Source organism: Triticum urartu, chromosome 5 (assembly GCF_003073215.2).
Source record: "Triticum urartu cultivar G1812 chromosome 5, Tu2.1, whole genome shotgun sequence".
NCBI lineage: Eukaryota > Viridiplantae > Streptophyta > Magnoliopsida > Poales > Poaceae > Triticum > Triticum urartu.
The window spans coordinates 589673164-589685775 of NC_053026.1; the positions used below are offsets into that span (position 1 = coordinate 589673164).

Consider the following 12612-nt stretch of genomic DNA (forward strand, 5'->3'; position numbering starts at 1 on the left):
TAGACTCACGCACAGCTGTACGGATCATCAAAACTTGCATCTCCTTGTAGTATTCATCAACTGATTTTGTACCTTGCACTAGACGACGCAGTCTACTATGAAGCTGGCGAGTGTAGTAAGCAGGCACAAAACGTTCCCTCATAATTCGCTTAATGTCAGCCCATGTCGCTGGTCGCTCGTGAGTACGGTTCTTATTATCCCACCATACAAGAGCATACTCTGTAAATTCCATAGATGCAACACGAACCTTTTTCTCTTCGGAGTAGTTGTGACTGTCAAAAATCTGATTTACGTGCATCTCTCACTCCAAATATTTCTCCGGGTCAGCACAACGTCCAGAGAATTCAGGTATGGTTATCTTGATTCGACCCAAACCATCATCGTCGTGGGCACCATTGCCGCCATAGTCACGGCGCCGCCCAGCATGGCGGTGAGCCTCAGCATCATGCCGTGGTCGGTGAGGTAAGCATCCACGGGCATCAGAATCCTCAGAAAAATCACCATCATCATCGTTGTCGCGGTCACGACGTTGTCGAGGTGAGCGGGACTGTCAGGGTGCCACATCTCTCGCCTGAAGGCACTGAACTGCTGCGGTGAGCCGATTAAGACTCTCAGTCACCACCTGTAGACTATCAGTGCATTGTCGGTCGCTGGCAGTCAAACGTTCGTTCAACCTGTCCTCGATGCCTACAATATTTGCAGACAATTCCTCAACCCTTGTCCCAAGCTTCTTGTTGGCTCCCTTGATCGCCATCAGATGGATACGCAAATCATCACTTATCTCCAAACCCTCTGGAAGCTCATCGACCTCCTCATGATCAGATTTGTCATGCTGCGAGTTCACCATCTTTCAAACAGTTGAATCAAATAGCAAGAAAAAAATTGTACCGTGATCAACCTTGCTCTGAATACCACTTGATGCGTCCTTCGACAGAAAAACTACAGTGCGAATAACTTTTCCTGATCTTTCACGGCACAATTCAGTTGCAATCAGTATTTCTCCTTAATCTTCAATCGTTCCCCTATCCGAATAAGCGGCAGCAAATCAATCTGCAAACCGGCGTAACAACGATCCAGACTACTCCAGAACTAGACTTACTAGATGCAAATCTAATTAAACAACATGCAAACCCTGCGAGACGCCGGAATCACATGGACGAGCCCTTTGGACTCACGTAGCAGATTAGAAGTCACAGGCTCCAATCCTCCACGCCAAGCAAACACGAACCCTAGATGGATTCTCCAAAAAAACAAGCAGAACTTGGCCACAGAAACATAGCGAGTTTCTGGTTTATCTTACGTAAAACTAACTCCCCTGATACACGGCCGGTTCGGCCCTATAAATAGTGCGCGCAGGCACTTGACTCGGCTAGACTTGTACGACTAGGACTCTTATTACTAATTGGACTCTCAAGCTGACCGTAGCTTGTACTACTACTACTTTGACTTTTGTAACTAGCACATGCACGTACTAGTACTAGATAAAACACTTGACAGTAGATGGCACACATCTACTAGTACTGAACCTAGAAATAAAAAGGACACACAATACTTGTATGTTGAAATTCAGTTCAATTCAGTTTCAGTTGAATTTTCCCCACTGTCAAAAATTGGCATGGAGTCCTGAATGTGGGCTTCACTTTCTTTGCTGGTATGATCTGCATTGTGTCAGTTGCGCCGGTGTCATTCACCCGACGCCTAGCTGGTATCACATACTTTGCTACATCATCAACCTCAATCATGGCCGCATCAGAGGAGGAAGAGGGTGTGGTTCCATTAGATGTAGGTCGGGCGAAGGAGGGAAAAGTGATCGCCGAGAAAGAAAAAATATATCAACTGACTGCAAAATAATCACTTTCTCAAGCTTGCATTATCAAAGAATTTTATTACGATCAAAGGTCGGTTGAGAAAGATATATAAAGAACACACAGAGATGATCTCTCTATAGCATTGAGGTCCTCTCTCTCTCTCTCGCTCGCTCTTTGTCTCAAGATTCAATGAATCTCCTAATTTAATAAATATAGAGTCAGCATTCAAGACATATGCAACCTTATGAAATGCATGCGAGTCTATGACACAACAAAATTTGGTTAGGTGCAGAAGGACTGGCGATATAATACAAAAGTTAGGTAAAAGAGGATTTGGTCATGCCGGGTGGGCTGAGATTTTGAGTCGACCATGGTTATCCATGCCATGTGCATGATCTCTTTATTATTATGAAGTGTGCACAGTTTTCCTAACCAGGTGGTGCTAATCTCATATAATTAATGACACATGACTTCTTGAGCCATAGGTGGATGTAGAGTTCAGAATAAAAGCTAACCAGAAAAGAGCAATGTGTGTGTTGAAATTGGAGAATCTGATAGCTTCATGACCATACAATATGATAAATATGATGAATCGGGCAGAGCTTGTTCACATCAGTAGCGCTAGCATTAACGCCTAGATCCTAGCTTCTCAAGCTTCTTTTTATCCCACTTTCTCTAGTGATAACCATTATAGGTCATCTATGTGTACATCCAAAGAGAAGAGATCACGTATGTGGATGGGTTGCCTAGGATTAGAAGGCACAGGGAAATATTTTGGAACCTCCCTCGTCTGTTCGACGAGCAATTTGGCTCCTTCGGATCCAAGAGCGGATGATTCGGCAACTACGGTTTCCTTTCTCATTTCACCGAGTTGTGATGATTATTGTTGATGGCCACATTTTAATAGGTTATGGGCCCTCATTTGGATGGATTAGCATGATAGGATGATAGGACGGGCCACTTTCGCCCTTGCAAGTTATGATGTCCTCCATCCCACAACCAAAGTAGCACTAAACCCAACAAATCTATCAGTCGAACATCAAGCATTATGTCCCTGCTAACACCAACATTCCAAATCTAAAAGAAAGGCAAGTGTTTCAATCCACCAACTATGACCGACCACCAGTGAGTCCACTAAGATTTGTATCCGGGCATCTAGGCTCTAGTATCACGTGTTACACAATATGAAGTGTCTCCTGCTTTTTTCTCCAACCCACATGTGTCCTAGACTGCTACACGAGTGCTTCGGCCCACCTCCCATGCTTTAAAGTGGTGTTCAAGGGTGCCACACATAGAGATTCCTATAGAGGTTCAACATGTTAACACACCCAATAGTATTGTCCTATGCAATTTGGGGATGATAAGTTGTGTGGCGATGGAGATCGAGGGTGGTGGACTTGTCATCCACAATATCTGATTTTGCAAAATCAAGATTGACTTTGAAATATTGCCACCTAGCTTGTGTGCTTATTTTCTCTTTTCTTGATTTTCTTCTTCGTTTCCGTTCTAGGTACTTGAAAGGACCAAACTGCCCTTTAGGATATGTGATTAGCTCTGCGACAGTCTGTGTATGGATTAGAGCATCTCTAGCAGACCCCGTATATCCGACCCGCAAAACTCGTTTACAGTTCGCGGAAAAACGGTTCTGCGGGCTGGTGCGGGTGCCGGCAGAGCAGACACCGCATAGCGGAACTGTAAAACAGAATATCCGCCCGCGTCGGCCCTCATATCAGATGGGTTTTTATCTGAATTTGACACATATGCCACATATTTAGAATTACTAATTCAATATAAGAAAAAATATCAATATTACAATACAACAATCATCCAAATTACAATAATTATTGAAATCATCGAAGCAAACTAAATAATTCAATACAAAACTTGTCCTGGATACAAATCACACATGAATTAAATGAAATGAATGGAAAACTGGATTGTGTTGTTGCCCAGCCCTTTGCTAATGGTGCTCAATGAAATCCTCCTGAAGCTGAAAGTGGGTGTTTGCATTTTCAATCTCCTTGTAGGTGTGAAGAAATGCTCTAATGTGGTTAGGGTCTCTAGCTGGTTTGACACGGCTACCCACATTGTCGTAGAAGAACTCCAAGTTCATGCCCCTTTCATCTTTGAGAATCATATTGTGAAGAATAACGCAGCATGTTATGATGTTTTTCAAGGATCGTCTGTCCCAAAAACAAGCAGGACCACGAACAATGGCAAACCTAGATTGCAAAACCCCTAATGCTCTTTCAATGTCTTTTCGGGCTGCCTCTTGTACCCTTGCAAATTTACATTGTTTCCTAGTTTGGGGGTCTTTGATGCTCTTGAAAAATGTGCACCAAGAAGGATAGATATCATCTGCAAGATAGTACCCCTTTGTGTATTTAGGTCCATTGATAGTGTAGTTGCAAGCAGGAGCATCACCACTAGAAAGCCTAACAAACAAATGAGACCGTTGCAACACATTAATATCATTGAGAGTACCCGGCATACCCAAAAAGCAATGTCAAATCCATAAATCCTCGGATGCTACGGCCTCTAGCACAATTGCTGCATCACGAGACTTGCCACAATACATTCCCTGCCATGCCTTCGGACAGTTTTTCCAAGTCCAATGCATACAATCAATGCTTCCTAGCATGCCAGGCCAACCTCTTCTCTCACTTTATGCAATCAACTTTTTTGTATCTTCCTCATTGGGTGCCCGAAGATATTCAGGACCAAACACACGGATGATCACTTTGGCAAATCTACACACTGACTCAATTGTAGTATCTTCACCGATGCGAAGGTACTCATCGGCGTAGTCAGCCGGAATGCCATATGCAATTACCTGCATAGCTGCCGAGATTTTTTGATATGCACTAAATTCCTTCAAGCTCGCGGCATTTCTTCTTTGAGTAAAATACCGACAATTGGTCTCGCAAGCTTGCACTATTTTTACAAAGAGGGATCGGCGCATTCGGTACCTTCTTCGGAAGAGGTGCGGCGGATATGTTGGATTGTCCGCGAAGTAGTCTTGCATCAACATCTCGTTCCCGAGATGGCGGTTTCGAGGAATCCAAAGATGGCCGATGGTCGATCCTTGCCGTCTCTTTCGGTTCTCATCTTCGTGCTCCTTCACGGTGAGGGCCATCACCAACGTCTGCTGCCGATAGTTCACAAGCAGCGTCTCAACATCCGAGCCGTCCGAATCGGACGAATCCTCGAACAAAAACTTCTCACAGGGGCTCAATTCCATCTAAATTCACAAATACGAACGCTACATGAACCAACTATGCATAGCACATCCCAAAGCACAAGCACAAGTACTCACCGGCGGCTTGGGCGGTAGCTCTACGGCGGTGGATCCCGGGGCAGCGACGGCGACTAGGGGCGGCTCGGCTCGGCGGATCCGGAAGCCAATGAAGCGGCTAGGTGGATCAGGGTGAGGGGCGCCCCCACGGCGGGATTCCGTCCCGCGGATTTGGCCGGAATCGCCGGCGGCAGACGGGCGGAACCAATGGCTGGCTGCTGCGGAAGGGGTGGGAAAAGGGCGCGGGTTGAAATGTCCCTCCCGCCAACCGCTTTTCTGGAATACGGGGCACCGTCGGGTCGAGGGAGAAACCTGTGTTTTCGTTGGTTGGAGGTGAGATTTTACCGCACCCCTCAATTTTTTTTGCGGGTCCGATGTGTTTACAATGTTTGATGGGGCAGCATTTTACGCACGGACTGACGGTTATTTTGCGGGTCGTGGCATTATACAGGGTCTAGTGCTCTTACGGTGCTATGCAGCAGCAACCAATGTATTCAGAGCTTCAGTATTGGGGGTACTATTACTGGTATTTGATGGTATTTTAAATACATGTACAGTACTAGGATAGAAGTGTTGCGGTGTCAGTGCTTAAGGTTGTGAACGTAGAGGGAATTACTATCAGTGATCACTCAAATTAAGGTTGTGAACTTAGAGGGAATTACTAGCAGTGATCACTCAAATTTTGTGAACTGTAGTGGTTCTTATGCAAAAAAAAAAAAGGTTAGAAACTTTGCAACTCCAAGCTACGGGCTTGCGTAATGCTTTCCATATCTCATAAGAGTTCGGGTGATTATAACGAAGCCTAGATGAGTTCCACCACTGGGAATTTAGCCTCGGTTCTGCATAATTATCCATTCAACTGAGAATGTTCAGAGATTTGGACTGTCCTGTGGCACAGTGGCAGCTGGTTCACTCGGAACAAATTCTTGAATAAGGCTTCGGGCTGCATGCAGTTTTCATGAAGCTCAGATAACCGGCTGGCACAAATATCCAATATTTGCATATTCTCTTTTTTTCCTCAAGTTCATATTTTCAACAGAAAAATGCAAATGTCAGGTTTCTACCTTCCAAATAAATTTTCAGACCAACAGAAACTGAAAAATGCCTGACGAAAAATGACAAAATAAACATGGCACACAAGCGTGTTCGGAAGGAGTGAAAAGTAATAGTCTACAGCCTTGAACATCCAATTTGCTTCCATCCACAATTTTACCAACACATACAGTTTCACACTTTGCAACTGCATCCTGTTTCTAGTTACCTTCCTCATCATGCTTGTGACATGCGCCGCAGATGAGGTATGTGGAAGATGTTTCATTCAGGGACCACGTCACTCTCTTCATTCGAGACAGCTTGATCTGAAGATACAGGTGTGTTCCCTACATCTACAATTGTAGCATCAGGAGCGGCAGGAACATTGTTTCCCTCTTCCTGGCTACCAGCATCAACATCCATGCTACCATTGGTATTGTCTTGACCATCTAATTTGGACGAATCAACCTTGTCAACAGCTCCCTCATTCATGGCAACGTTCTCACCACTCTTAGCGTTAGAAGTACTCTGTTCAACTGAAGCTCCATCATTATCCACTTGAGCATCCGGCAGAGGAGGAATCGGACCTACAAGTTCTCCAGCTGCATCTGCGTTGTCCACATCCATCTGATCCCCGATGATTTCTTTGCTTCCTGCAGCTTCTTCATTGGCAACCCTGGTCTGTCCTGATTCCTCTTCAATGCCGTGATTCTTCCTCTCATTTTCTTCCTCAGCAGCACCATCTTGAGCTGAAGCTTCCTCCACCTTGCCGCAATTTAGAGCTGCAGCTTCCTCCTCCTTGGCGCGATTTTGAGCTGCAGCTTCCTCCTTGGCACGACTTTGAGCTGCAGCTTCCTCTTCCTTGGCGCGATTTTGAGCTGCAGCTTCCTCCTCCTTGGCACGGTTTTCTGCCTCTATTGCCTCCTTCTGTAGGTTAAGTAGCCTCTTGTGCTCCTCAAGTTGTCCTTGGATGCTCTGGTAACCAGACAACAGATCACCATAGCGGCTTTGGAGAGTCTGTTCCAGTGCCTTCTGTTTATTCACTTCTTCAGCCAAATTTCTCACACGATAGGCACCAGCCATCTGTTCTTGTTTCTGCAACTCTTGGAAGCATTCAAGTTCTGTTGCCGCAGTATTCATCTGCTTGAAGGTGTCCTGGATCTGTGACCCCAATTTTGCAGCCCGCGCCTAACAAATCAAATAGGAAGTGAAGCAAACCATCAGCATTGCAAATCAACATGGAAAAGCAAGAAACAATATAAAATCGTCACCATACAGTACTCTTTTTCAGTATATATCAAATGAAAAGCAAAATCAGAAGCTACCACTACAGTGGTGTATCTCTTTGCAAATTATGCAAGTTCGGTTTCGGGCAACAGGATAATCTTTCAAATTCTGGGTTGGCTTCCACAATGAATTTTTAAATGAAAGCGAACATCAATGAGGCAAATGTTAAAGAGGCGTCCTTAAACCAACTAAAGAGAAGCATTTAGCATAGCCAGACTGTATAAAATGATTGCCTGAATAGAAGTTAAAATTGATATAGACATGCCAGAAAGAAGATGACACATCATCCCCAACTAACCTGGTAACCTTGTGTCAGCAGCTTGATCTTCTGCTCAAGCCGAGAAGCCTTCTTTGCTTCGTCATCCATTCTCTTCTTCACCATTTCAAACTCATGTTGCAAGGCAGAAATTTTATCAGTATTTCCAGCAACACTAGCAAGACCATAGCTGTTGTTAGTAGGGAAAAACATAAGGTCCTCTTGGCATGCATCATGTGACTTTACAAAATCCTCAAAAGATTCATTTTCATGGCCCATGGCCACACGAAGATACTGAATCTCCTCCTCAACCATAGAACTTGCCTGTCGACAGAGAAATTAAGCGATTTAAAAAACTTCTCCAGTACATTAAACTAAACGATGCAAATAGGATTGACACAAAGAACAGTAATAACAAACATAAACATGTAAATAAAGATTTGGCAAGAAATGAACTCTGTATACGGTTAAACGAAAAGGAACAGATGGCTATAAGTGATTACTACATTGAGAAAGTGTTTCATCAGTAATCCAATAAATGCATATCTGACTAGAAAGAATACACATCTCAAACTTTGTCAATACTATTGTGAAGAAATACTGCACAGATCTCTACAGTGCGTGTGTGGCCATGTGCCCGTGTGCCCCTGAGCATAACATAACAATTCTAACTAACACATTACTTGTAGATGATAACATCCTTTACACTCTCAGAGGGGCACTATAAAAATATATGTTCCCCTCCCTTGCCATCCCCAGGATAGTATTCAATGCCAGTGGATTAGCTATAGCAAACATGGGCAATCAGAAGTGACTCATATGGTTGGTACAGGAATAGTTTAGACCTGCTGCACTCATATGGGTGCTATATACCATATAACTGTGTTATGCTCACGAGTATATACGATTATGAACCCACAGCAAGTAAATATTAATGCACCTGATGCTATACGAAATTCAGAATATACGTTATCAGCAAATGGATATACAGTTCAACATCAAATACCAATAATACAATAAGGGCGGAAAAGAAGCATACCTCTTTTAGTTCATGCTCATCGAAACCTTCGATTTCAGGGACGAAAGCTGCTGTGTTTGCCTGACGCTTGCTTCCTTTCTTTTTATCTCTCTGAATCTGTTCATCAAGCGGATATTTAGCATTATCATGCTCAAGGAGCCTAAGGAGCTCCTCATTTATTAGCTCAACAGCTTGTTCAAGTGATGTAGGAGGCACAAAGGTACTTCTGCTTTCACCACCTTTAATCAGAGACTGCCGGAGAATCTCCACTGAAGCCGCAGGTGGCCTAGGCAAACTCCTCTGCAACACTTTGGACCTCTTTCTGAGCAATGCCTCCTGCCTTGCTTGTTCCTCGGCCCTTTCTCGTGCTAACCTGTCTGACATATCTTCCTCAATTTTCTCTTCAGATTCTTCGTTCTCCTCTGTGATAGGTGGCATAACTATCTGGTACTCATTCTTAGGCTGTGGAATAGAAGCAAAACCAGATCGCAGACCTTTTCTTAACTCTGCTTGCCGACGAAGCTCAAGCTGTGCGCTGTCTTGCATTTCCACCTCTTCATTTATGTGAAGCTCATCCCTGAAGGGGGTCCCTTTTGGAGTTAACCCAAAGGAATTTCCATCTCTGGACGGTGTCATACCAATCCTTGGGGTAACACCAGGGCCAGGGCTAGCCAGAGGTGTTGCCATGGGATTTGGAGTCTGCATCTCTTTCTTACGTGGTGTAACGCCAGAGAAATCTGATGGATGAAGCTCTGGGTTATCGCCTCCTAAAAGAGGTGTTTGTGATTCCCTTAGACGTGCAAGATTCTCTGCCTCCATCATAATAGCATCACCTTTCCCACCTGGCGTTCGTTGCGGGGTTCGCAATGGTGTCATACCAAGCCTTGGAGTCTGGGAATAATTTGCAAGCAGTGTCCTAGTAGCAGTACTTCCTTCACCAAGCTCCTCGGCTAGAGCAGGATCGCCAGCATTGCCCATCTTAGCAATCTCCTCCAATTCAATATCAGAAATTTGGGGTGGTGGAAGCATTAGTTTGGACCTTCTTGTGACAGCTTCTGGGTCATTGAGTTTATTTGCTTGCATTATTGCGGCAGGGGCATCCTGCCTCTGCAGAATCTTGTTCTTGGCAATGTCTTGCTTTCTTAACTGAGCCTCTACATCCACTCGTCTCCTCCCTTCAAGCTCCTCGATGGTAGTTGGAAACTGCACAAGCTCAAGTGGCCTGTCCTCACCCACTGTATCATAAAAGCCTGGAGGGGGTCTCTTTTCAAAAGGGATCTCAGCATTATAGTCAATTCCCTTTCTCTTCCTTTTCTTGTGCCGGTTGTCAATACCAGCTGCCTTCAGTTCTCTCCTTTTTTGCAGTGATGCAAGCCGCCTCGCCTCTTCAAGCTGTTTCTCTCTTGCCTTCCGTTTTGCCTTTTTACCCCTGGTGTTAGCCAAGCGAGCCCTTGCCTCAGAAAGCATTTCCTTTTCATCTTCATCCATGTCAACAGGATCCGGACGTGCAGGTTTTGACTCGGGGTTTGGATCAATCTCCCCAGGTCGCAACTTTCTTGGGTCATCATTAGGCTCATAATTCTCATCCTTTGCACAGGCAGCATCGAGCAATTTTTCATAACGCTCGAGGCACTGGGATGGTGTTCGACCCACGATAGGTGCAATAGTCCTCCATTGAGTAGGCATGAGCTTAGCAAGATGGAGCAGCTTCTCATCCTCTTCCCTTGTCCACTCAGTCTAGAATCAATACACATAGGGTTAGTTAAGTGATATAAACAACAAATATATTATTCCAAAGATAACTGAAAACAGAAAATGGGGATATCTATGTCATAATAGAGCAGATAACCAACTAAAAGAAGTATGCAGCATCATATGACAGGTAAAGATTGACGGTGATTTTGGACAAGTCAATTCAATTAGCATGTAAATCACACAAACTAGAATACAGTTCAGTTAGGTTTACTTGGTTTTTATTAATGAAGCATTAAACATCCAATTCAGAGTTCTCAACAAAGGTTTATTAAAATCTGTTCTATAGATCTTTTTCTTTGTGGGAAATCTGTTTTATAGCTTTAACAAGCTAGGTTCATATTTCAATGACATCATACAAAAGGCGTGAACAGCATAACATCATGCAAGGCATAAAATATTCATAACCAGAAAATAAGTAAATGACGCCAACACGAAGATGACATTATGTGTTCATTATATTACTTTTTTTTAATGAAAGGGGTTTCCCCCCGCCCCAACTTTTATTAAAGCCAAGGCAAAACCATAAGTTCATTATATTACTTTTTCTAACAAAAAAGAATACACTGCACAAAGACAATAACGTACATGTCACAGTCAGTGCATAGGATTTTAGCATGGTATGACAGGAAGAGAGATAATATAACCTAAAAACCAATCTGTAGGTTGTTAAATATGAGGCATTTCAAAAACATGTGCAGCAATTTACAGGAAATATGTACACTAGATAGTACTCCATCCGTCCCATGATATGGGATGGAGGGAGTACAAACCAAATAGCATTCCCTCAAAACAGTACACAGTGTAGCATCTCAAAAACGCCACATGATAATCACGGATCCTCTAATTTCTACTCACTGCACTATCACAATTACAGATCATCTATCATAACCCATGCATAACAGCATCCAATTGCTAACCAAACACTAAGCTATCGCAAAATTTACGAGGGTTAGGGTGGGGCATTACCTTCTTGATGGAGGGGTCGAGCCACTCGTACCAGCGGGCCTTGCACTGCTTGGCGGACTTGCGGACGAGCAGCGAGGAGATGCGCGCCCACTGGTTCTTGCCGTACTTCATCACGGCCGCCTTGAGGATCTCGTCCTCGGTGTTCTTCCACACCCCGCCCTTGATCATGATCCTCATCTTGCCTCCCCCTCGTCGCCTCGCTCGGCCTCCTAGATCTCTTCTCCTCCGCAGAGGGCCTCCCGGGTTCCGCTTCCGCGCCGCCCCCGCCGGCGGCTCCGGCGAGGCCTCCTGGTCCCTCCTAGGGTTTGAGGAGGGGCAGGTCTAGGGTTTGGTAGGAGGAGGAGGGGCGGCCGGACGGGGCGACGCCGACAAAGGGGTGTGCGGCGCTGCGGGGCGAAGGCGAGGTGCGGGGTGCGGCGGCTGGCAGCGAAGGCGAGGGCGGACCCGGCGGTGAGGGCGAAGGCGAGGGGGCGGAGACGGTGCCTGGTCGCTGCCGCGCCGGGGATGGTGAGTGGCCGGCTGGCTGGGATAGGAGGTCGATGCGCGCCGGCAAGGCCGCGAGGTGTGCGGCAGAGGACCGGGCTCGGGCGCCGGCGAGCGGCGATGCGGTGTTGTGGCGGCGTGGCGCACTGGTGGTGGCCTGCGGCGGCGGGGAGGGGAGGAGGGGTGAGGTGAGATTGAAGGGTTAGCAGGCCAAGTAGATGGGCTGGGCTGAGGCGGTGCGGGACTAGGTCGGTTTTCCGGTTAACGGACAACAAAAGAACAGACCTTCAACTCAATTCATTCAAGCGAACCAACCTGTGGTTGAATGATTACCGTGATATCATCAGCTTATTAGGATTTAAATCCTGGTGCTTGCATTTATTTTTGGATTTATTTTAAAATTTTCAGCGGTGCGTATTTAATGGGAGGAGACGTTTTTGTCGATGACGAGGCGCCTACGGTGACTTTGTAAATCTAAGATGATATGCCGGCTCAATCTTTCAAAGGTACTCATAGGAGTACGGTGTGCGTGTGTGCATTTATAGGGATGAGTGTATGTGCGTGTATATGAGCGCTTGTGTATGTACTAATGTTAAAAAAAACTCAATTCACTCAAAAAAAGACTTTCAAGTCAAAAAAAACATTAAAAACAGACCGATAATAAAATTCTGCTTTTTCTAAATAGAAAAATATGTACGAGTTCTTTATTTTT

The 12612-nt window shown here is 45.0% G+C and overlaps 1 protein-coding gene across 1 annotated transcript; it reads right to left on the bottom strand.

Annotated features, from left to right (window-relative positions):
- Positions 1 to 6195: 6195 nt before the first annotated feature.
- LOC125511010 (cell division cycle 5-like protein) lies at positions 6196 to 12112 on the bottom strand. Its single transcript, XM_048676293.1, has 4 exons — positions 11418 to 12112; positions 8718 to 10433; positions 7721 to 8002; positions 6196 to 7323 (listed from the first exon to the last, which is right to left on the bottom strand). Exons 1-4 carry the CDS (start codon positions 11592 to 11594, stop codon positions 6418 to 6420), a joined length of 3081 nt encoding a protein of 1026 aa, XP_048532250.1. The 5' UTR covers positions 11595 to 12112; the 3' UTR covers positions 6196 to 6417.
- Between the last annotated feature and the right edge of the window lie 500 nt (positions 12113 to 12612).

Bases quoted from the DNA above. Each gene is read 5' to 3' on its own strand.
- LOC125511010 (XM_048676293.1), bottom strand. From the start codon at position 11,594: ATGAGGATCATGATCAAGGGCGGGGTGTGGAAGAACACCGAGGACGAG. The intron at 10,434-11,417 runs GTAATGCCCCAC...TATTGATTCTAG, and splicing joins TCGACCCCTCCATCAAGAAG to ACTGAGTGGACAAGGGAAGA. The intron at 8,003-8,717 runs GTATGCTTCTTT...CTCTGTCGACAG, and splicing joins ATGAGCATGAACTAAAAGAG to GCAAGTTCTATGGTTGAGGA.